We start from the raw sequence: 26,041 nt of genomic DNA, 5'->3' as shown, positions 1-26,041 counted from the left end.
TGTTCACTGTGGATGTGTGACATTGTGCAAGTCCTTGTGCAGACTTTTGCCCTTGGGAACCCATAAGCGCCCCTGGAATTAGAAGGACAAGAACGTACATGTGTCTTCATCTCCCTCCCTAGGGGATTCCCATCGAAACGTCATCATGTGGCTGGACCACCGGGCAGTCAGTCAGGTCCACAGGATCAACGAAACCCAGCACAGCGTCCTGCAGTACGTCGGGGGTGTGATGTCTGTGGAAATGCAGGCCCCAAAGCTTCTGTGGCTGAAAGAGGTGAGTGCATAGGGTAGAGGCGAGGATACTAAGAATAGCAGAGGGTTCCGTTTCTCGTGGATCTGTCTGTACCAGGCACCCTGCGAAAGTCCGTTATGTTTGATTTTCCCAGCAAGTCTGTGAGGACGGTTGATCCCATTTCATTGATTAGGTGGCAGTGAAATCATTCCTGATTTTATATGCTTGACTCATGTAAGGCACTGTGATAAGTATTGGACACAGATGATCTCTTTGAATCCTAACAGCAACGCTACGAAGTAGGTTTTTTTGGGAGGCTGGAGGGGTCTGTGTTTTGTAGACAAGAAAACTAAACCTAGTAGAGATTAACTAGCTCACCCAAAGTGATACACTGAGTATGTGACAGAGTCAGGATTTGAACCTGGGACTTGCTGACTCTGAAATCGATTCTATTCGTATCCAATACCCAACTGAGGTTCAGAGAGGGTGATTCCCATTCCAGTTAGAAAGTGGCGGAGCTGGAATTTAAGTCCAGATCTTCTGACCAGAACTTCTTTCTCCATGCACTTTTAGCCCCAGTGGCTGATCTTTGGCCTTGGTGGCATTTAGGGTATGCCTTTCTCGTCTCTCCTGAACTGGAGTTTCCCTGTGCTCGAGTGGTATGGTGATCTTGGGACAAAGCACTTGCAGGTGGTTCCCATTTCCAGATGTTAGGATCCTTTATGGAGTGTGGAGAATGGTGATGTCAGCTTCATGGTTCCCATTAGAGATGGGTGTGTGAGAAAGTTCAAGTCCTCTAGGAAACCCAGGGGCTGAAAACCCCTAGGTGGTCTGGTGAGGAGAGAATCCATTGAATGAGTAAGACCTGGCATGATTCTTTTACTGGCTCTGAGGTTTCAGGTGGGCTGAGTCTTCGATTACTCAAAATGTGTATGGGGTTAGGGGGAGTATAAGGGTGTTGAGAAGGTGTCCCTGGATCGCCACTGTGGGGCAGAAGGGAGATAAGCAAAAAGGGCATCAGTAATCAAGGCAGGCTTCCTTGTTAGCTGTCTTGTATATTTAGCTGTTTTGTAAGTTTTAATTTGTAGAAGGGCTTCTAAGAGTTTGAAAACAGTGTTGTAGGAGTTGGGGGTTTTAGGATTCTAATTCTGACTCTACTAACATCACATTGTGTGACTTTGGGCAAAGCAATTCTCATCCCTGGCCTTACTTTTTCCATGTATGAAGTGAGAGAGTTGGACTGTACAGTTTGAAAACTTGATCCAAATATGTGCTGAAATACCGATTGGAGTATGAACTGCTCTGTGCTGCCCCACACTCTGCTCTGTGTCCTACAGACATGGACTGATTTAGTCCTGACAACCTCTGCCTGGTGGACAGCATGGGAAACTGAGGCTGAGAGGAGAGTTATGTGACTTTCCCAAACACATAGGAGAGCCAGAATCTAAGTCCAAGTCTCCTGCTCTTAGGGAAAATTCCAAAATTTGTAAGGTGGCCCAGAAGATGATAAGGGGTGCCATATTTACCTCCCCTCTCGGGTTTCTGTGTGCCCTCACCTGGCTCATGCTAATCCATGACAGGAATACACTCAGGGGCCGCAGACACACCCAGTTCTTCGCCACCTCACAGTCTTGACTAGGGGTTGGTGAACTGCGGCCTGTGGCAACATCTGGCCTGCTGCCTGTTGTTGGATGTCCTAGAAGCTAAGAATGGGTCTTGCATTTTCAAATGGTTGAAAAAGCGTCAAAAGAAGAATAAAATTTTGTGACTTGTGAAAATTATAGGAAATTACGATTTTAGTGGCCATAAATAAAGTTTTATTGGAACACAGCCACACTCGTTCATGTATTGTCTCTGGCTGCTTTTGCATGACAGTGACAGAGCTGAGTAGCTGAGACAGAGACTGTATGGCCTGCAGAGCTGAAAATATCTACTCTCTGGACAGTTAGAGAAAAAGCTTGCTGACACGTGATGCTGTGCCTTCTGCCCTGAATAGTCTTCCCTCTACTCACCACTGATTCTAACTCATCATGTAGGTCTCAGCTTTATTGTCACGTCCTTAGAAAAGCCTTTCCTGACCCTCAAATAAGTCAGAGGTCTCTTGTCATTGCACTCTTAATTTTACTTCATTGTGTCTTTCATAAATTGTGATGATATGTCAGTTCATACGATGATTTGTATAATGCTTGCCCCCTCCAACCGCTGTAATCCACAGGAGGATGGAGATCGTGTCCATTATGTCCATGGCTATGTCCCTACAGCTAATCAAATGCCTGGCACATAGTAGGTACTCAGTAAATGTTTTTTGACTAATTTGAGTGGCCCAGTTGCAGTCCTCCAGGTGAGAAGTAGTGAGACCTGAATTAGGCACTGTGAGACGGAGAGGAGATCGTAGCAGCAGTACGTTGAGACTGATTGGCCATGACGGGTGAGCGAGATGAAGGAGCAGAGCTGACCTCTCCCTTCAGTATTGCTGCTGTTCATTGCCCCTTGTCCTGAGCCTGGAATCAGATGTCACAGGGAGCTGGGCAGAATTTGGGGTTCAGACTTCCCAGCAGACAGGAGTGGTGTACTAGGACCACTGTAGCTCTTGGGCAGTGTCACTCGGGTCCTAATCCCACAATGTGGAATTTTAATCATGTCCTTTACATTTAAGGTTTGTGTGTTTCAGGTTGACTGTACGTCTCCTTAATAAGAATTGTCAGATAAAAGGAAAAATGCCATTTGAATTTTTCGTAACCCCCAGCAGTCTGGCTTTTCCATTTGGTCTCAATGATTCTGACTCTCATCTTAATGAAGGCCAAATGTAAATTAAGTTCTGTCAGGTTGGAACAGCTGGAGTCTCCTATCTTTATAAACATGAAACGTTGTAGGGTAACAAGGTGCAGACTGAGGAAGGTCAAGAAAGTTAACGGGCTGATGCCAATCTTGACAGCCCAGTGTTAATGGAAGATAATTAACTGGCTTGTAGGGGCTGCATGGAGAGACTCCAATCCGTCTTTTAACTCATTTCCTCATTTTGCCATTGTCAGCAGAGGAGAAAGCTAATCATTTTATAGTTTGAGATTTTCATTGTTCATTCCAAAGGTCTGGAAACGACTGGCTGGAATGTCAGAAGATTTTGTTGATGGATTTAGAAAATATGTCTGCTTCTCCCATCTCCCCAGTCTATATCCCTCTGCTTCTGTTCCCTTGATAACATATTGGGAAAATGAGTAAATGATGCTCTGATTGGTTCTAATGTGCCTTTTCCTGTATATGTAGATTCTTTGGAGGAACCTGGAGTTTGGGTGTCTAGAGAGGTGGTTGGATAACTTCCTGCTGGCTGTGGAAGGCGGCAGCTGAGTGCTTTGCAGTAGGAACTATGGACAAGAAAACTCTGTCAGAGGTCAGGAAAGCCTCTTGTTCTAGTCCCTTCTGCAAAATAAGAGGCTTGCCCCAGCTCATTTTCCGTGCCTTGTCTGGCCTATTCCTTCATTCTTCTTGATGATATAGTGACATCTATTCTCTTATCTTTAGGTTTCTTCTCATCTTGAAACTTTATGAAAGATAAACAACGTAACTTCCTTTCTTTGAAATGCACCATTTCTTTTTTAATGGCAATATGGTAGAAACTATAGTCTTTCTCTGTTGGTTACTCTGACTTTAAATTCCACTTATAGGTCTAATATTGTTCACCTGCATTCATCAGATCTTAGCAATAGAGCTAATACAAGATACTGAGGAACTTCAGGAGATGTAACACAGTTCTGTAACAAAAAAGGTACAGGATTTGTGCCAGGCACATTTGCATTTAAATCTTTCTCCACCATTTCCAATTTGGGGACCTTGGACAAGCTGAATCAACTTCTCTGAGTCTCAGTGTGCTTAGCTGTAAAATGAGGATAACCATGTCAGCCTTGTGGAATTATTGTAATTTAGTCAGATATTTGTAAAGTGCCCTAATACAGTAGATATTCAAATACTACTTTAATTTTCACTTCCATTGTGTTTAAAAATGTTTGTCTCTGCTGATGGATATGTCAGTAACATCCTCTCACCAGCCGAGAGAATTTTAAACACTAGAATATTTTATTTCGTGTAGCTGGCTGTAATCAGTGGTATTTTTTTTTTCTTGTTTGACTAATAGCTAAGGAAAGCATCTAAAAACCACCACAAAGTTGTCAGAGACAATCTTAGAAAATAGACAGTGGAAGGGCACAAAGCCTCTTTTCAGAGTCGTCGTCTGTTTGAATCCTGCACATCCATCCGTGTGCAGTACCTGTAGCAGGAGGCAGCCAGCTTTGAACCCAGGCAGACGGATGGACTGAGTACTTTCTCCTCGTTTCCCCTGAAATTCTCACTGCCTCCAGCCCCAGAATTGTTTTATTTCACAAAGATTATTTTATTTAATCTTCACACCCGTCTTGTGGGGTAAACATTATCTCTTTTTACGAATGAGGAAACTGAGGCTCATAGAAGTTAAATGACTTACTCATAGTCTGATACCATGTGAGCAAACCTACGTGGAGAGCTATCCCACAGCTCTGTCCCCTCGCCTCGGGGGGGCCTGTGCTGTTCACTGTGGGAACCCAGAAGTGGCCTCTGCCTTCAAGAAATTACAATCTGATTGGAGAGGAAAGATACAGATTGAGTAAGCGATAAGAACAGAACAAGGAGATAGACGAAAACAGTAGCTAGAATATATATAGTGTGTATTATATATCTAGCACTTTTCTAAGCATTTCGTCTATGTTAAACTTATCTAATCCTCAGAACCATCCTAGGAAGTCAGTATTATCCTTTACAGATGATGAAATGGGCCCAGAGATGTTAAGCAACTTACCCAAGGTCACTCAGGTAATAAATGGCAGGGCTGGGATTGAACCTTGGCATTTCAGATCCAGAGTGTGGGCTCATCAGCACTTTACTCTACTGCCTCTTCAAGCGTTTGCCCTGCAGGGTTTGAATAAACTAGTCAGGGAAGAAACTTGGAAGTGGTGATGTCAGGAGGACCTGAGGCTGGGAACAATGGGTGGTGGGTTCGTTTTTTCCTTTAGCAAATATTGGTGGAGTGTCTCCTGTGGGATAGGCACTGTGTTGGGCATTGGGGATCCACCTGAGCAAGAGGAGGGCCCTGGGTGGGCTCCTGGGAACTTAGATTCCAGTGTGGAAAGGCAGAAAATAGACAAGGAGACAAATATATATACAAAGTGATTTTGTTTGCTGGCAAATGCTATGAAGGAAAACCACAGATGAACAGATTTGGCATGGCCAGTATGTTCTCTCTGGGGAGGTTTCGTTTGACCTGAAAGATGAGATTTGCTGGAGCAGCAGATTCACGGAGGGGAGGAGAGCACCTGTGAGGTCAGCAAAGGAGGTGACAGGGCTGGGAGGAGATGAGCAAGGCGGAGGTAGGAGGTAGGTTGAGAAGTGGGCTGGGCCAGGTGCTGCACAGCCTTGAGGCCGTGGGCTGGAATTTGGATTTATTCTAAGAGCACTGGGAAATGGTTGATGGACTTTAAGTATGGGTGTGACAGGATCTGTTTTATGACTTAAAAAGAAACACTCTGGCATATGTACTGGGTAGATAATAAATATTTGTATAGCAACAACAAAGTACACTATAATATTAAAGGGAACAAATTACAAGACTGTGCAGTCTTATAAATGCATTTGTTTTAGGAAATTATCAGTGTAGAGAAAAGACTGGCTGTATATACAAAAGACATTAGTAATGGGACCGTATCCATGGAGTAGTTTGCTACTGTTATAGCACGATGCTCATGTTTTTATTACTTCTTAGTAATTTTCCATTAAAAAATAATCTTGTAATCATAGCTAACCTTTCTGGTTGACAAAACTTTATGATTTAGCATGAGATGTTTTTCTTCTTGGGTTTGTTCTCCTAAAAACCACTGCACAAGGTGCTTCACAGTATTTCATCTAAGTCCCTCAGTGACACAGTGTTATCATCCCATTATACGCATGAGGAAAACAAGACCTAGAGGCCTTAAGTGGCTTCCCCAAAGCTGCACAACAAGTAAGAGGTAGAGGCAGGCTTCTCAGCGGGCCCAGCCTGCTTCCAGCTCTGGGCTCTCTCCGTTGGCCCTCACTGCCTGTTCTCAAAGGGTGCTGTTTCTTCCCTCGTGCCAGGCTGCAGGCAGGCAGCCCACAGGCTGAATCTGGTCCCCAGATGGGTTTTGTTTGACCCGCCCTTTGCTTGAAAAAAAAAAATGTTTTTAATTAGTTTCCCACATTTAAAAACGAAGAAATTTTACCCCAAAAAAACCAGATTTTCTGCTTCTCTAGAAAAAACAACAAAAGGACTCGGGAGTCCTGGGCCCACATTCCCATGTGGAAGGAGCTGGCCTGAGCTGAGTAGGAGCTGCCTCCTTTAGAAGGAGCAAGTGTCCTTCCTTCCACACCGTCCCCACCCAGCCTGCTGCACTTGCTTCCTTGTCCAGCACCACCCTCCAGGCGTTTGCATTTGAGGCCCAGGCTCTGGGAATTTGTTCAAGGAATCCATCATTACTTTTCCTATAACAAAATGCTGGGAGAAATGGAAAGACTTTCTGTGAAGTCCTTGGTCAGTGGCTCTAAGGACACCATACCCGTTTTCTCTCACACCCTTGGGTCTTTGCTGAGGCTTTTCCTTCTGCCTGGCAAACATAATTTCTTCCTTCACTTGGGAAAACTTATACGAACTCATCAAGACTCCAGGAAGCCTTCCTTCACTTTCTCCATCCTTGACTTTCTCGAGTGTTGATTAGGGTCCTGTCCTCTGTCCCCGATGGCATCCTCCTACCTCTTCCCTGGAATTTATTACACGATATTGTGCCTCCTTTATCTGTGTGCCCCTAGCATCTAGGGCACTGCTTAGCATCTAACACTAGTAACTTAGTAAATATTTTAACAGATGGATGGATGGATGAATGGATGAACTTATTAAATCATTTACCATACCATTTTTGACGTTAGGTGTGTCTCTCCAATAGTTTCATTCCAAAGTAAAGATCCACTGCATGCTGAGTGTAAGTTACTTTTGTCCTCCTCATTGTGGAAAAGGAAGTTTGGAGTATTACTGCTGCTTTCCACCCTGGAGCCAGCCCTTGGCTGCAGTCCTGTTGCTGGAGTCACCGCTTATTTTGTGTGGGAGGTGAAGGCCCTTGATTGAGGCAGTGCCTCCTCTGGGCCTCTCCGCTGCATGGTTGTACTCTTGAGATGTATAACCCCTTTACGTTGCTCCCTTCACCCGCCAAGAGCATCCAAGACTCATCTACTGAATCTAACTGCCTCTCTTTAGAATGTTTATACCAGAGCCTTGTTACATTTGGACCAGATTCCTCCCAGCCTTTTAGCGGTGCGGGCAGTATTGTTGGCTGTTGTTAGGGCGTCTGTTGTGGATTTTCTCTCCCGGGTGGTCTGCCCATAAACGGGGCTTGTGACTGAATATATGGAGTGTGGAGGCTGATGGCCTGCCTGCCTTTACCTGGACAGAGCATCCTTTCCTTATCATCCTTGCATTTGCTTATTTGACTTATGCCAAATATGTGATGTATTCTTATAGTTTTATAGTCCAACAAGGTAATTTTTTTTTTTTTTTTTAAAGATTTTATTTATTTATGTTTTTCCCCCCAAAGCCCCAGTAGATAGTTGTATGTCATAGCTGCACATCCTTCTAGTTGCTGTATGTGGGACGCGGCCTCAGCATGGCCGGAGAAGCGGTGCATCGGTGCGCGCCCGGGATCCGAACCCGGGCCGCCAGCAGCGGAGCGCACGCACTTAACCGCTAAGCCACGGGGCCGGCCCCCAACAAGGTAATTTTTAAAAACAGACCAAAAAAGAGGAGGCCGGGCTTGGCCTGATATCTAGTAACATTTGATAAATGTCAGCTATTATTACAATACTGTATTTTGTATTTTACTTTATGGCTTATGGCAGACTTGGACATATATTTTCTTTATTTGATCTATGACATGGCCTTGTGAGATAAGTGTTACTATTTGCCACATTTTACAGACAAATACAACAGGCCTCAAACAGATGAAATCACTTGTCCACAAGTATCAGGACTGGGGCTTTGTGAAGGTCTTTTAGCTCTAGATCCTGTCTTGTTTTTTCCCTCCTGCACTGTGTTCCTTCCTCATTTGGTTTGGTGGATTCTTAGCTCCATAAGAGCAGGAACCAACTCTCTCCATCCATACCTGGATGCTGTATCCCCAGAGCCAAACACAGTGCTTGGCATTGAAAACATATTCAGTATTTGTAAATGAATTCATGTTTCCTGGTCGGAGCCAGAATCGTGGCTAGTAGTAGTAGTAGTAAAGCCCGTGGGCCCAGCTTCCTTGCTACCAGCCTTCTGACCACTGTGCGGAAATTCAGCTACATCTAGGTGTTTTTAACCAGAGAGGCAAGAGAAAGATTGCTAAGTTCGGCTGGCTTTATACCTTCATGGTGTGATTTGATGTAAAACAAAAATTGAATAAAATCCTTTTCTCACTGTGGCTGAAATGGAGGTCACATCTATTAGAGGAAAATATTGTCTTTAGAAAAGACACTACAAAAGACGACGTGTTCAATGTATGTCATGATATAGGAACTCATTAGCACGCTTGACCTCGTTGAGGTGAACTGTCACTTCGGAGCTCTGGAGGCTTGGGGTAGATAGATGTTGATTAGGGCAAGGGAGAAGGCAGGCTAGAAGTCAGAAAAGATGCAAGACAGGGCATTCTTCTGGAAGGGTAAGTAAATCTCATTTCTCTGAGCATATGAGTTGGTTTTACTCTTTTTTTTGGTTCCGTTATCTTCAAAATGAGAATAACTGTTCTGCTATTGTAGGGACATATTCATTTAGTCAGTGAAACCAACTTTTGTCTAGTGACTGCTCTGTAGAAGGCATTATGCCTGGTGATGGGGAGGAAGGTGGAAGCCAAGAGCATCCTTTATCTGGGGAGCTCCCAAGTCTAGAAGAAAAGGCTGTGAAAGCCATTTTTTTCCAACATTTTATTATCAAAATTTTCAAACATACAGACAAGTTGAATTTTAAAGTGAACACTCAGAGCATCACCAGATTCTGCCATTGCCATTTCACTGTACTTGCTTTATCACATATCACACATATGTCCATCCATCTGTCCCTTTCTCCATCCATCACCCCACCTTAAGTTTTGGGAGTAAGTTGAGACATCGTTATACTTGTGAAAGCAGTTTGAAATATTAAAGACTTTCTGAGATACTTCCTGAATTCTATTTATCTCAGATATCTCAATTGACCCTGTTTGATTGCTCTCTACCAACATCATCAACACCTGCCCTAGAATTGATTAAATACCAACCGTGTGCTTTTAAATCAGCTATCTACTTCTTTCTTATGAAAATCCTGTGAGGTAGATGTTATCACTTACTTTGCAGATAAAGAAGCTAAGGATGGCGGGAGTTAAGTAGATGACCATTTACTGACTCTATTACTTCTGGCAATGCTGGAATGCAAACCTGGGTTTTCTAACTCTAGGAAATGGATTTAAAAGGAGTTGTAAAGGTTAGCTGGTCAAACTCCAGCCTTTATCAGGCAGAGTCCCCCGTCTGCTCTACAGATGAGACACCTCAGTAGAGAGAGCTGGTTCTCATAGTGTAAGTTTCAAGTCCCAGATAACACCTTTGTCTGACTTGAATTTTTAAGATAAATATGAACTCTAGAATAAAAAGTTATCACAGTTATCCTAAGTTAGATTCATTATTAAAGAATCATGCTTGAGACTGGGTGAGATCTGAGATGCCCTCCACTACACCAATTCCAGCCCATTCCTCTTTAGTCTGTGCTCTAGCACGTTAGAGTTACCTCTTAAAGAGCTGGCCTCTTCCTTCCCTATGCATTCACCTTAAATGTGTGTAGTTTGAAAGAATGAATAAATGATTCAACTAGTTCCTTACCTCTTCTGAACGCAGGGCTCCTGGAAGTACGCCTGCAGCTAGGACCTCACTTGAGATTTGTCTCTGTGCATCAGGCTATGGCCACTTTGCTGGTTGAATGGTAAAATGATTCAGGGATCCCCATAAAAGTCCATGTCTCTCTGAATCCTTCCTGTACGGAGAGGCTACAGACTAGGTAAAACTTGCGAGTGACCTCGGTAATAAAAAAAAGTCTGATCTCAACTCTGCAGCCCCATCAATACCCATATCCACACCCTCTCAAAGAGCTGCTTTGGTCTGGATTCCAGGCTTTGCAGTCTCAACGGTCAGTGTCTCCTGGCTCAAAAATGCAAGACTGGGGAGTGCTCAGAGGAAATTAGAGAGCTGCCTGAGTAAGTGGCTCTGTCCTCCTGGCCTCTGTCTCTCATTAGGGCTTTGCTGAAGGGTCTGAACTGTGACAGACAGACATTTTCTCCCAGTAATGCTACATGTATAGAGTGTTGGAGCTTGCCCAAGGAAAGCAAAGCAGGCAATTAGGAAATGAGATCTTTTTACCAATTAATTATTCATAATATTATTAATAAGGATTTCATCTTCCCTAATATTATTTGTATTATTACTTCACCACTGATTAGTGAAAATTATTGGCCATGACTGACACTAGTTCATGGTCTGGCATTTGAGAACAACTGCTCTCCATGACCGCTGAAGTCCTCCTCCAATGCTGGCACCCTGTGGACCTCAGATAGATGAGAAGGGAACTGGGAGCAGCGTGAAGCCTCCTGCAGTTGTCCTGGCGTGAAGCCGTGTGGTCTGGCTCTGGCTGGGGGTCAGAGACAAGCCCAGGGACCTGAGAAAGAGAGTGAATCACTGTGCAAGTATTTACTGAGCACCTCCCGTGTCCTGGGAAGCAGCAGCCGGACTGTGGTGAAGGAGTCTCGGGTTTGGAGATCAAGAGGCCCGGGTTCCACCCCAGGCTTTTCAGTTACTATCTGCATGATCTTGGGCAATTCGCTTCACTTATGAGCATTAGTTTCTTGTCTATAAAATGGTGGTAAAGGCAATATCATGTATCGGAAGGTATTTGGTACGTTGTAGAGTGCTGGTGGTAGTGATGTGTTTTCAGATGGTGATTATAACAGAAGAAATTGATTTTTGGAAAGAAAATTAGTGAGGTCTGTTTTTCATATACTTATCTCTAAGTGCAGTTAAGAAAGCCAGGAGTGAATGGAAAAATTCAGACTGTTCAGGGATAGACACTTTGTTGTTGTTTTTTTCAACTGTGCTTGATCTTTGTGGGCAGCATGGGGAGCAGGTATTATTCCTGTTTGAACAGGTGGGGCGGACTAAGAGAGTGAACGGTGGAGCTGGTAATCTAACCCAAATCTAACTCGAGCCTGCAGTCTTTCCACAGCAGCTCGCAGGCCCAGGGTTGGGGGAGTGGAGCAGTTGAGGAGAGTCAGTCCATCCTGAGACGCTCCAAGCGCATGCTTCTAGAGCATTTTCACTTGCTCTGTTATTAGTAACTTCTAGAGTATTGTCTTCAGGAATGTGCATCCTCAGGGTGATGGCTGTAAGAACCAGTACGTGTTTTAGAAGTGTCTCAAAATAGTGTGGTGCTAGTCAGTTCCTGCCAGAGTTGATCAAGGATGTTCATTCAGCAAATATTTGTTGAAAATTTATTTTATTCCAGGTCCTTTTTATTAAATGCTGGGAGTATAGCAGTAAGTCCTTAGGCTGCTCGTATCCTGGGAGAGGGGCAGGAATGAAGGCACAGTGCCCTGGCAGAGGAATGGAAGTCAGGTCCTGGGTGGGGGAGAGGAGTCAGGAGGAGGAGATATAGGCTGGGGGCTGATGGATGGACTGGGGTGGGTAAGCACTTGGGTGGGTAGCTTACAAAAGGCAGGCCGGGTGCGTGGAACGGCGTGAGTAAAGGTCTGGCAGTCTGAGGAAACAAGACCTCCATGGGCTGCAGGTAAAGTATGGTGAGAGCTTAGAATGTGAGAAAGCCCTTCAGCGAGTAGGTCAGAAAGCACTTTTGAGTCCCTTGTGTGTCCTCAGTACTATTCGTTATGGGAATTTCCTTTTTGGACATCATAGGATGGAGCCAGTTTACCCTAGCCACAATCAGAGCAGAACCTGAAGCTATTTGCTGCACTTTTTCTGACTCCCCATCTCAGGGGCCTGGACCTGAGAACTCAGTGAAGATGGGCTCCGAATGCTCACATGGCTGTGGTGTCCTTCTGGGCGGAAGGAGAAGCTCTCCTCATTTCAGTCATCTCAGGCCTAGACTAGACAGCACTCCAGAGAAGAGAGCATGAATTAACCCCTCCTGTCTAGAAGGGTAGGACTACACACCAGGCAGGGCCCTTTCCACCTCTGCTTTGGTGGGCGTGTGACTCAGAGGTGGTGACATCAGCCATGACTTCATTCCCCCGGAGGAGAGACAGTGCGCAGACCGAGAACAGGGCTCTGCCTTCTGCCCTGCCTTCTGCACATGTCTTCTCATCAGGGACATTGTCGTGGTGCTGCTGCTGTTTTCTACACATCTTTTTCGTTTTTCTATTTTTTTCTGTCTTTCTCTCTTACTTTGTTTTTCAGCCTTTCTCATTTTATTCTGTTCTCCCGTTGAACCTGTTCTTTCTCTTCACCCTGTCTTCCCTTTCTCTCTTTGCGTGTCTTTCATGTTTGTCTTTATTTTCTTCTCCTTCCTCCCCTTCTACCTAATCTTTCGTGTTTCATTTTCTTTCTCACTCATCTTCTCTTTTGCCTCCATTTTCCTTGCTTCCTTCCTTTGCCTACGCTCTTTCTTCTCTCTCTGTGTCAGAAGTGTATATGGGAACTGGTCCTCCTGCCTCCTGTCTCTTCTCCCCTTCATACTTCCCACCCTGTATTGCTGGATTCACAAATCACCCTCTGCTCGGCGACTGATGGTGGCTTCTTCTCTTCTGACCCGAGTGTCTAACACAATCCAGATTCTCCTCGTCCTGCACTTCCGCACATGTCTCTCAGGCAGACCTTCTCAGGCTTCCTATTCCGTGGTCAGGGACACAGCTGATGCTGCTTCCTGCACTGTTGCTCAGGCACTTGCCCCAGCTTGGACTGCCCACCACCCCATCTTCCTTGGTCTCTGTCTTCCCTCTACACCGAGGTCATGCGCTACCTCCTAAGTAATACCTTTCCTCTGCCGCCTGCCCACAGCAGAGTCTTTCCTTTATGACCATGCAGCATTCTTAGTTTATAAATCAGGTATTTTCGAACTTGAGTTATTCTGTACTACTTATCCATTCCTACTGGATGTTTCATAGGCAGAGTCTTTGCTCCACCTAGCCAATAAGCAACGTGGGGATTGGGAGCAGTATATTCCAGCCTTTCATGGCCCACCTTCCTACCTAGCACACACCTGGCCACAAACCAGGACTGATAGACAGATTGTTGCATGGTCAATAAATATTTCATTTGAGAAATAGTTATTTCATGCTAACACTAGGGATACAGATGAATAAATTAAAGTCCCTCCCTAAAAGGAGCTAAGAGTCTAGTAAAGGAGACAGGCCCCCATATAATTTGAGAAGGGTAAGGCTTGCAGAGGAAACTAACATTAACTGGGGTTGTGCCAGGATGGGCACAGTAACATGTACAGCCTCATTGAATCAAATCCTACTAACAATACTGTGAGTTAAACATTGCTGTAAATGAACAAAGTGAGACCCATAGACATTAGGTACCAGGTAGGAAAACCAAGGGTTAAACTAAAATATGTCAGTCTCCAAAGCCTGTCCTCCTTCCTGAAGATGGAAACATGTGGAATTGACATTCCAACTAGTAATAGGAACAGTCATTTAACAAGTGCTTCCTATGTGCTAAATGTTGTTCTAAACACCTCACATACATTTGCTCCTTTGCTCCCTTACAGCTCTGTGGCGTAGGTGGTGGTGGTGTTCTCTGTCATTATTACAGGACAAGGAAAGGGAAGTGAAGAGTAGTTAAGTAGCTTTCCCAAGACCACGTGGCTGGGAAGCATTAGAGCCAGGAGATGCCCACTGCAGTCTGGCTCCGGAGAGGAGGCAGCAGGATGTGCAAAGGCCCCTCAATGTAGAGCAGCATGTTGTGTTACCAGATCTGCCATTGGGTCAGCCTCTTTGGAGAATCCGGGGCTGTAGGGGTTGCTGATAGGTGAAGGTGTTGACAGGTGAGGCTAGAGAGGAAGCTGGAGCCAGGTCACAATAACCGTACAGTGGTCAGCGTCCTCTACAAGGACCCTTCACCAAAGATGCAAGCAGCGTTCTGAGAAGGGATGTTTTCTGTGATGCTGGACTGCTATGCATCCATCATAAGGAAGAGTTTGTGGAGTTCTGGTAATCTTCTACTAGCTGAGCAGTGCAGGGATTTCTCTGTTGTGGACTTTGTGCCCTACAGGACATGACAGTGGAACTCTGCACAGTGGTATAAATGAACAAGGAAGGGTATTATACACCCAAGTAATGCCAAGTGGAACCCAAAGAAATGCCAAGTGGAACAGGAACGTACACCATCCTTTATGGGGTGGGGATGAGTAAAGTTTGGGTTGAAGGACATTTGGGGAAGAAAGAGGAGGGGGCATCCATGTGAGCCCGCCTGGACCCGACACCAGGTTGTCCTCAGATGTCCCAGAGCACTCGGCATTTGACGGTGCGCTCTTCCCGCCGCAGCCCCCTCTCCAGTGGGGCTTGGCAGCCGTTCAGCATGGCGCTGCACTGACCCAGGAGTCCAAGCCAGGAAGTGAAGAATCCATTTTCCAATTAAAATAAGACTTCTCCAAAGGACCTGCTCACCCTGAGAAGAAAAATTTATCTTCCTGGCAGTCTGGCTTGGCTGGAATGTGTCTCTGCTCCTAAGATGGACTGTGAAAAGCCATTACTTGAATGAGAAGAGAGAAACTGGGACAGTTCTTATTCACAGCCTCGTTCATTTATCCATTCATTCCTTATTTCCATGTCACAAGCTCCTATTTGTCTCGTATATCTCTTCTCATTCATTTGTTTGTTTATTCATTTAGCTAACATTTTTCATCATCTATGTATCAGATTCAATGCTAGGTCCTAGGAATAGAGAGACTGAAAGAAACAGTCCTTGCCTCTTAGGAGCTTTCAGTCTAGTGAGGGAGACAGACAGGGAAGGCCCGTGATAGGATGTTCACAGAGTATTGTGGGGCCACAGCGTAGGAGCACCTAACTCAGCTTATGAGTGGGTCGCACTAGAGTTGAGTCCTGTGTGATGAGTCCATGTTGACCAGGTGAAAGAAGGAAGGCATTTCAGGTAGGGTGCACTGTGGACAAAGCCAGAATGTTGAACCAAATCACAGTTTATGTGCGTGATCACCGTGTAATATCTCAGAGTGATCAGACATGGAGCTAGAGAGTAAGACGTGGATCAGAAATGCCGTGTTAATGAATTTGATCTTTCACTCCAAAGCAGTAGAGAACTTTGAAGGGTGCAAAGTATACTAGATTGCAAGCTCCCTGCGGGGGTGTGTGTCTGTTGTTTGGTCTTATTTCTCTAGCACTGAGCACAGTACCTATACATAGAGGATACCAAAGACATACTTACTGAATGTGAATGAATGAATCATTTATATAGTCAAATGTACATTTTACGTTGGCCGTTGTATTCTAATTGGCTCTGTAGAGGTGGGAGTTGAAGGGGGGTAAGATTTGAAAGTTAGGGGCTGTATCAGTTAGCTTTGCTGTGTAATAAACCACCTCAACACTTAATGGAGTAAAAAACCAACCATTTACTTACCTCATAATTATGCAGGTTGCTAATTTGGGATGGGCTAAGGCAAATGGTTTTTCTGGTCTCTGCTGAATTCATTCAAGAGTCTATAGAAGGTCGGCTGGGTAGGGTTTGCTGATTTTGGCTTTGCTCAGCTCTCTGGTGTGTCTGGAGCCCTGGCTGGGATGGTTTGTTTCTGCTCCACATGTCCTCTCATCCTCCAGCAGGCCAGCCTGAGCTGCCTCATGTGGCAGCGCTGTATTCCAAGAAGACAAAAGCAAGGTCTTGTGAGGCCTTAATTCAGAAGTAGCATGGTGGCACTTCTGCTTCATTCCATTGGTCAAAGCAGGTCACACGGCCAGGCCCAATTCGAGTGGTGGAGAAATAGATTCACCTCTTAATGGGAAGAGCTACAGAGTCATATTGCAAAGGGCATGGAAACTGGGAGGGGAGGAATTGTTGCCACTTCTGTAGTATACCGTAGATGTGTTAGCAATAATCCAGGTGATAGAATATGATGGACTGAAAATAGGATAGTGAAGATGAGGGTATGGTGGTTAATTTTATGTGTCACTTGGAGTGGACCGCAAGGCGCCTAGACATTTGGTCAAGCATTATTCTGAATATGTCTGTGAGGGTGTTTCTGGATGACATTAACATTTGAATTGGTAAACTGAGTAGAGCAGATTGCCCTCCTCTAATCAAGTGAAGACCTGAATAGAACCGAAAGGCTGGTAAGAGGGAACTCCTCCTGCCTGATTGCCTTGCACGGGGACACCAGTCTTTGTCTACCTTCAGACTCGGACTGAAACCTGGCTTTTCTTGGGTCTCCAGCCTGTTGGCCTTCGGACTAGAACTTGTACCATCAACTCTCCTGGCTCTCAGGCTTTCAGACTCAGACTGGAACTTCTGGATGTCCAGCTTGCCAGCTGCAGATCTTGCGACTTCTTCGGGCTCCGTAATCGTGTGAGCAAATCCTTATAATAAATCTCTTCATCTACATATGTATATGTGTATGTATATGTAGGTGAAGAGATTTCGTATGAAAGATATCGGATATGTATATGTATGTATATATATATATAAAATCTATTGGTTCTATTTCTTTGGAGAACTCTCATACAGAGGGTGAAGTGGTAGGAACCTCTTCATGAATTAATTGGGAGTTTAAATTAGAAGGATGATTGGATGTAAAGAATGAGAGAGAAGGAGAAGTAGAAGATGATTCCTTAGGAAACTGGATCAACTGACATAGAAAATCAAGGAAGGGGAAACATTTGGGGGAAAAGAGCAGATTCTGTTATGGACGTGTGGAGTTAGAGGTGCAGTGGGACATCCAGGGATGTGTCCCAGAGAAGAGTGTGGGGTTTGAGATTTGGCATGTTATTTAACTTGTACTTGTTTGGAACCATGGGAGTAATTGAGATTGCCCAGGGAGCATGTGAGCAGTGAGGAGAGCAGTGAATGGGGCAAGAACTCTGGGGAGCTGCCACATTTAACGGGCAACCAAGGAAAAGGAGCTCAAGAAGGAGGCAGAATAGCAGTGAGAAGGGCGTGACGGGGTCCAGGAGAATGAGGTATCAGGAAGACCTCCTCACGTCTCCCTTGGCCCAGATCTTCTACATTTTTTCATGTCTGCTCCCAGACCTTCTAACCCATTCCAAAGCCTTCTCTTCATATGAGGAAGGAGGTCCCTTCCTTCTTCCCTCCTTCCCTCCTGTAGATAGCACCACCCATAGGATTCCTGTTATCTAGGTCACCTTAGAGTCTCTCTTCTTCTCCTGGCACTTCTGCATTTTATTCTGTGTTACGGAGGCAGGCACCAGAACAGCACTGGGCTGGTTGTTAGAGATCTACATCTAAGTCTCTCTTTCTACATATCTGTTGTGTAACCTTGGGACAGTCGTGGTCCCTTTCTGAGTTTTAGTTTCTTAACCTGCAAGGTGAGGTTTATAATTTCTTGCCTCCCCTGCCTTAAAGAATTATACAGATCAGATGAGATCATGCATGTCAAAGTGCTGTGAAAAATATGAAGCTCTGTAGCAGTGATTAGAGTGAAACTTGTTGGCATTATTTCATTTAGTTCTCACAGCGTCCTTTGAGGGAGATGCTAGTCATATGGCATTTGAGGAAACTGGGGCTTAGAGAAATTAATTTGCCTAAAGCTACACAGCTGGGAAGTGGTGAGGACAGTAATCAAACTCAGGTCTGCCTGACTCCAAAGTTCTTAGAGCCCACATACCAGAGCCTTGTTTTCCTAATGCATGTGGCGGTATCACATTCCTGGGCAAAGTTAGCTTTGCTGAATAGGATCAGTTTTCATGTACATGATAACATTTTTATGGTTGGGAAACTAGCTCTAGTGTGGATTATAAATTTACCTTTCTGTACAATAGTGGGGCCCTAGGGGAGGTGGGGGGGGAAGCATATATATACATACATATATATATACACACACACATATGTATACATACATACATATATATACACACACACCATATATATATATATCCAGTTCTTGAAAATTAAATAATTTAAATTATACAATGGAATTATTTCACTTTACAAGTAAATTCTGTGAAGGAACGGTTAAATGGGGTAATCGATCTTGTCATTTCAGGTTTTTGTTTCTGGGTGCCGTCCTCAGCAGTAGCATAGATATTTATTCTGCTTGACCTTTAGGCTTCAGCTCAAATCTCTCCCCATGAAGCCTCTTCTGGCCTCCCTGGCCTGAGCCCTTTCCCTCCTCTTAGCCCTGTCTGTGGTTACGCACTAGAGGCAGATATGCAGCCACACAAAATCCAATGATAAAGTTATGAGGCTGACTCACCAAACCTTGTATCAGACTCATTACATTATTGTCATACATCATCTTATTAATTACCTTTTCCTTTGCACACAGCTTTCTCCAGCTTCACTGTAATTTTATTTTAAAAGGGTCTGACTTTAAATTTCGTTATGCCTCCTGAAACTTTTTGCTTTTCTTCATGAGTTAGCTGGCTTTAGCCCTCCAGGAGTTTGTCATTTTGGGGTGAATTTAGGCACAGGAATAGGTAATTAGGATGCAGCAGGGGATGGAGGGATTCACTGAAAAGGTGACATTTCAGCTGGGTGGGTTTGAATCAGAGGTGGAAGGCTGATCATAGGGGAAGATGGGAACGTCAGTCCACGTAGAGGCGTCAGCTTCCACAGAGGCTTGGAGACGTAGTGAAAGAAGTGAGACGAGAGCCAGCGGAGAGTGCTGAGAGAAGGGTGCTGCGGTGAGCCCAGGAGTCAACACTAATGGCCAGCTTGGGGCGGGTTGTTAAGTGTCTGTCCTGAGAGCCACGCCCAGGAGATAAAATGTGATTCTAGGCCACGAGGAACTGTGGAACCGTTTTAAACGAAGGAATGTAATGGTAACTTCTAAGTTTTTAGAAAGATGCCTGTAGTAGCACAAACCTCTCAGCTTCTCTCTCTGACTTGAAATATCTCCAGTGTTTGGTCTTTTTCTCTGTGGATGGGAGCTTGAAACAGACAATTGTTCCATTCATTCTGGGAAGTTTCTGGTTGGGGACTATCACCTACTCCATGTTTTCAGCATTGTTTTTCTTCTAAGAATGACATTGAGGATTAAGTTTCTTCCTGAAACACCTTTCCTCTCTGGGCTATCAGCCTGTCCCCTAATTTGGAGTCTTGAACGAAGAGTGAGGATAAGTTTTTGCTATTTTCTGGGTAGTTGTGCTGGAAAACAACCTTGTGGGTATTTGAGTGTTCAGGCAGGATCACTTATTGGCGGGGGGAGATTAGGGAGCTCTGTTCCCTCCCTTTATTCACTGCACACAGCAGATAGCCCCAGTAAAATCCCTTTTGCAATTAATAACAAAATACTTGGATGATCTTTCTTTAACTGGTTATCCCTACTTTCTCCTGCTCCTCCTAGACCCTGCTGTCTGCTGACATACATTGCAGTATCAGCTTCATTTTCCCCACAAGTTCCCTCGCCATCTAGAAGCCAGCAGAGACGTCACTGCCTCCCTGGACAGACACTGCAGTGAGAGGGAAAGGGAGGAAGCTATGTCCCTGCCCCAAGGCTGCCAGGGCGGCTGCTGCCTGGCCTTGAACCTCCGACATGCTGCTCTGCCTCCTCCCTCTGCTGAGACCTGCAGCCACGTGCACTTTGAGTAGCAGCCTCCTCCCAAGAAATGCTGCAGTTTTGTGAAGTAATAGATGATTTTAAAAAAGTGAAGAGTTGTTCTCTTTGGTTCTTTCAAGACTTCCAGGGATTGCTTAGCTCAAAGCAAGAATGCAGAAGCCTTTATTGCCAAGTCGTTTACCCCAAATCACTGCTGATTTTTCTTTTTCTTGAAAAGACTAGTTTTTGTTAGTTGCTTGGTAACTAGAGGGTAGACTGAACTCATTCAGCACAGAGAGCTCCTAGTTTGAGCTGGATTCAGCCATCACATAAGGAGATATAGTACAGTTGATGTGTGCTTGGGACCTGCTCTGTGCTCTCTCTGACCCGTGCACCATTTGTGCACAGAGGTGGTTATTAGGTACATAGAAGGTAAGTGAGTAGCCCAGAATTGAAAATGAAATCTCTGAAATCATAAAGATTATGTTAAAAAAATGCATTTGGGAGGACTTTTCTGTGTGTGTTTTTTTTTTCTTCTGTAAAGAATAGCAATAGCTTCCATCGTGATGCTTCCAAAAGGCCAAAATCCACAGCTCTGAGAGGTCTGGGAGACTCAAGGTGGTGGCTGTGCACAGTGGAAGGAAGGACTCTTAACTCTAGAGCTGGAAGCCCTGTGTGACTTTGGGGTAAGCCCTTGTCATCCGAGCCTCCGTTTCTATATCCTTAGTACATGACTGTTGTATATCGTCTACACACCTCTGACCTCCCTGAGAATCAAATGAGATGAGGCATGTGGGAACACTATTGCCAGCTGTGGAGGAGTATAAGAGGACAGTAACTGTGCTGATGCAGGCCCAATGGTTATAAGAATAGGATTAATGCAGTAAGATTGAGGCCCTCGGGGCCGGCGCCGTGGCATAGTTGTTAAGTGCATGCGCTCTGCTGCTGGTGGCCCGGGTTCGGATCCCGGGCGCGCACCAAGGCAGCACTTGTCAGGCCATGCTGTGGTGGTGTCCCATATGAAGTGGAGGAAGATGGGCACGGATGTTAGCCCAGGGCCAGTCTTCCTCAGCAAAAAGAGGAGGATTGGCATGGATGTTAGCTCAGGGCTGATCTTCCTCACAAAAAAAAAAAAAAAAGATTGAGGCCCTCAGCTGGGACTGTACTGGTTGGGGAGGGGGAGGGACGGAGAGATTTTCCCACAGAACTGGACTAAAAATCCATCCATGGGGCCTAATATGCCCTTGGCTAATCTGGCATTTGATGACAAAGCACTTGTGAGTCATGCAGCCCAACATAAGAACAGCATGGGAACCTCATAGGTAGTCTGTCGGCATCTTGAGGGATCAGGCTTCTGGAGACGTTCCCTCCCATCCAGGCAAACTCTTTCCCTCTTCCCTCTGCTGGCTAATCTCCAGACTTGGCTTCTGTATAGAAAGCAGGGAACACTGCTGTCTTCTCCTCTGAGACCACATGCGTTCTTAAGGATGCCTCATACTTCTAATAAGATTTTTGTGGATTCTCATCCTATAGAGAGGCATGAATGGGGTCCCTGGCTTTGATCAGTGAAGCTGGCCTGGTCTCAAGAAGAAATGATTCTCCTCGGCTGTCTTGCGCCTCCTACCTCTGCCCCCCACCCCGGATGTGTCTCTTTTTGGCAAGAGGCCTGAAGTTCTCTCTCAGACATTCTGCTTGGGTCCCCTTGTCCACAGGGGCTGTCTGTGTGGTGCTGGCTGAGCGCTCGCATTGTACAGGTCTTTAGTGGCCGTACACAGGACCTGACAGAAGTGGTTGTTTTCTGAGTTTAGGAAGATGGCTCAGCTTTAGCGTGGAGCACTGGCTGTGCTGCAGTGGTTCAGTGGTTCATTTCTGGTGACTGGCCATGCGTTTCTGGAGACCTGAGGAAGAGGCTGCCTGGTCTCCTCCTCCCTGAGAACTGATCACTGAAACCACAAAGCACGTGGAAAGAGATTTGGGGACTCCCCAGAAGGCATACTCATAGTTTGACTCACATAGTTTCAAAGGCGACAGTTTTCTGCTTGTGACCTATTAGTGTGTAAAGATAATGCGAGTTCCTGGCTGCGTTAGGCATATTTAGTCAGCTTTAAGTTTTGCTTTGTTTTAACATTAGGATGTATGGGCATTCAAAGAGAAATTTAGCTCTTTCCAGATGCAAACTCCCACCCAAACAAATAAACAACGATAACAGAAAATGGGCTTAACACTGCCTTTTACATATGAACCCTTCCGGTGTTGCCGTTGTTTTAATAGAACTCTGTAGCTGGGGTAATACTCAGCTTCTCTGCTGTGCATAGATGTCTGTGTTCATACAGTAGTGACGGGCAAGGAGGAAAGAGGAGGAACTCAGAGCATTTGAGGGCAAATGTAGGTAAAGGCCAGTTGCATGTCTGTAAAATAGATGTCATCACCCTCAGGACTTGTGTGTTGTCCTAAGGAGAGAATGCACTTGGAAGCCATGTATAAACTCTGCAGTGTTACTCGTGTGGGAGTTTGTGAGGTGAACCTGAGCAGTTTGTCTTGTTGTCCATCAAATATTTCCTGAGTGCCTATGTGTCACCCCCTAACAGATACTGGAATAATACGTCTCCTCAGGACTTCTGCTTTGTTGCCCTTGGGTTCCTAAAGATATCTCGTGCTTATGATACATTCCTTTTGTTGTAGCCTCTTGGGGAGAGAATTATTGAAACCAGGACATAGAGACTTGCCTGGATGGTAGGAAACCTTTCTTGCTGCTGCTTCTATCTGCTTTACTCTTGTCTTGATGAAGTTCTTTTCCAGGTACTTGGCAGAAAATGGCCACTTCACAGCTTCCAAGTTTATCTCACCTCCAGTTCATTCACAGGCAGAAGTTAAATGGCTCCATTTGGATCCTGATTCTCAATTCCTGGGAGAAGGAATCTGATTGGCTCAGTTGGGTCACATGTCCATCCCTGGTCCAGCTGAGTGTGTAAGGGGACTGAGGTCATGTGGTTTCTCCTCACAGCTGAGGGTCCAGTCCTTTGTAGGGGGAGGAGAGGAGACAGTCCTGGGATATCATAGTGCATAAACTGACAAGGCCCTTGACCTTGTAGAGATTACAATCTAGCAGCAAAGAAAGACATTACACAAATGATTGTGGGCGGTATGGGTTGTGCGACAGCCAGACCTAACCTTAGTAGGAGATCCTGGAAGGCCTCCCCCGGGAAGGGTGGGTAGGGTTAGCCAAAGGGGGCAGGGCTGCATGGACTCTGGGGGGAACAGGGTGGCGGGTGAGGAATGGATTTTCCAGACAGAAGCGGCAGAGGAAAGAAAAAGCCCGTTGGCAAGAAAAAGTCTGACCACATTGGCAGAGTGGAAGAAACTAACGTTTAAAAAATTTAGAAGAATAGCTTGATTCTCTTTGGCTTAGATGGGAAGCTCTTTGAGGGCAGGGACATCTTTCCTATCTCCTTTGGAAGCAGTTGGCGTGGGAAGAATTTTACATGGCAGGACACATTCTGTTTCATTGAGTAATTTCTTATTGCATTTTCTTCCCAGTTTATAGCTGTTCAGCTTTGAAATCTTATTATATGTCTTGAAGCATATCCTCTCACCCTCCTCTGGGAAGATAGATTGCATACCCTCACAGAATATGCCTCCTGCCCCTCCAGGTTGGCAAAGAGGAATAAATGGGAAATTATAGTCATTTTTGGAAGGATCAATAATTGCCAATTTTTCTTTCCTATATAATATTGCTTTTATATCATCCCCACTCCCAGCCCCTGAACAGATGTTTTATTGGGCATTGTTGGCTATGCTTTTGTTTTGAAAAATTTGAAACATTATTGAAAGAGGAGAGGGGTAGAAAAAAAGCCATAATTGATTCTAATATGTATTTAATTTGGCAGAACTTGAGAGAGACTTGCTGGGATAAGGCGGGACATTTCTTTGATCTCCCAGACTTCTTATCGTGGAAGGCAACAGGTGTCACAGCACGGTATGTTAATTACAAGTTGGATTTTATTTGTGCTCATCCATTCTTGGGCGTTTGTATATATATTGCTCTCTTAACTTGCTTTGACTAGACGAACTGTTTGTACATCTGCATACGATTTTGCATACTTGAAACATCTTGAATACATCTTCCACCTCCACTACACATGGCCAGACACCATTGTTCCTGTAGGCCTGGAATGTGGGTATCCAAGGTGAAGACCATTCATTAAATTGGACACATTTGCAGTAGATGTGAATAGTCCATCATGAAATGTGACCATTTTTCCAAAGGCACTTTTTACATGGTGAATAAAAGAAATTTTTTTTTTTGGTCCCTAATATTAAGGCAGGAGATATGTTTTTCGAGGAAGCTGATTTTCACTGGATGGGCGCATTATGAAGCTATTTTGCTTTTTATATCAATGTACCTGAATCATCCCAGAGTGTAGAGGTATGTGTGTTGAAGTCAACAACGTTTCTCAATAAAATTTGAATGTTATAAATAAGTTTTTGCTATGTGACAGAGAAAATTTAAAAAATACTCATCGAGTGTGAAATTCTGGCTGCTATAATTACCAGAGTGGATGTGTGCATGGATATATATGTAGAGAGAGAGAAACAGGTTGGACATGAAGGTATGCAAGTCTGTTGTCATAATGACCTCAGATTTCAGGGGATGCACACGGAGGACAGCAGGGTGGGGAGGGGTCTTCACATCCTGAAAGCGGTTTAGAATCTGTATTGAACAACCCTGTGAGGAAGAGGATCTTTCCCAGAGGACAGGTAAACCTGCACAAATACATGCGTTTAGGGAGGCAGTTGTTGTATCTTCAAGTCAGCTCACTTAGGGAGGGCTAAATCCTCCCATTTCCCTTTTTATTTAAACTCATGAGAAGCTGGGAAGAGGAGAACTGTCATCCCTGTGTTCTTCCTGTCTACCTCATTTTGTATGATTTGGATCTTTTCTTGTCCAGTTGATAAGAGTGTGACAGCTCAGCAGCAGGGGCTTCCAGAAAGGAGATAGGGGAGGACGTATTTCACAAGCACGTTGTTCTTCATGTCTGTTATCCTCCCCGCCCACTGATGAAATGCTCGGGTGGAGGGGATCCACACACACAGAACATGACCTCAGCGAACCTCAGGGACTCACCCCTCGAGGGGGGAGAAGGCTCTGGAGGAGTGGTCTGAACTTGACCCCAAAAGGTGCAGTTAGTCACCATTCCACCGTTATTACCAGTGGGAAGGCTAGTGTGTGGGTGAGGGTCTCATCTTGGGCATTTCTCTTTTGCTGTGACATTAATTGTCAGAAATTATTTCTGGAAGGATCTTTCTCCAGTTTTTTTTCCTACCTTTGTGCAGTAGTGAAAGAAATGTTTTGATCATTTTAGCCAAATGGACCTATTAGTCAAAGCAGTGCTAATCGTGTGGGTGTCGGCAATACCCCATCGGCCTGTGGACCTTGAGGACCCAAAAACAGAAGTGCAGGTGGAGGAGGCCCTTCTTTCCTTCTCTTTTTCCTTGAGTGTTATTCAGCCCGGGGACATTGACTTCTTCCCTGGTTCTTTCTGATGGTGCTGGGTAGTCTGTGCCCCCATCTCCTAGTATCTGATGCCATAGTAAGACACCGAGGAGCAAGCTTTTTGAAGCTAGCCCTGGATCAGACAGAAGTAAATGCAGTGGCGTGCATACTCACCGTGGAGTCACAGTGTGACTTATAGTCCTCCATTGTGCCACACGAGTTGTGTGACCTTGCCTTCTTTGAAACTCCTCCTTCTTATCTGTAAAATGGGGGTCATGGTGCCTACCCTGCAACCTTGTTGGGAGAGTCCTATTAAAGCAATTTTCCTAAACTATCCTGATTATAGGAATCAGCTGAATCATATAAACGCACGGATCGCCAGGGCTCCCTGGTTTTTGTTTTTTTGTTTTTTTTGTTTTTGTGAGGAAGATCAGCCCTGAGCCAACATCCATGCTAATCCTCCTCTTTTTGCTGAGGAAGACCGGCTCTGAGCTAACATCTATTGCCAATCCTCCTCCCTTTTTTTTTTTTTTCCCCAAAGCCCCCATAGATAGTT

General features: G+C 44.9%; 1 protein-coding gene across 5 annotated transcripts in view; it reads left to right on the top strand.

Moving 5' to 3' along the window:
- Nucleotides 1-26,041, top strand: part of FGGY (FGGY carbohydrate kinase domain containing) — a 395,835-nt gene that overhangs the window by 39,386 nt on the left and 330,408 nt on the right. For all 5 annotated transcript variants that reach the window (XM_087445836.1, XM_087445837.1, XM_087445832.1 and 2 more), the window contains 2 exons: nucleotides 123-274; nucleotides 23,879-23,967. In XM_087445836.1, coding sequence (XP_087301962.1) covers nucleotides 146-274; nucleotides 23,879-23,967 — 218 coding nt within the window. In that variant the 5' untranslated portion in view covers nucleotides 123-145. The remainder of the gene's footprint in view (nucleotides 1-122; nucleotides 275-23,878; nucleotides 23,968-26,041) is intronic.

This window comes from Ceratotherium simum, chromosome 22, assembly GCF_057802395.1.
Source record: "Ceratotherium simum simum isolate JZ-2026a chromosome 22, ASM5780239v1, whole genome shotgun sequence".
NCBI lineage: Eukaryota > Metazoa > Chordata > Mammalia > Perissodactyla > Rhinocerotidae > Ceratotherium > Ceratotherium simum.
This window is presented reverse-complemented; position numbering and strand designations above follow the sequence as displayed.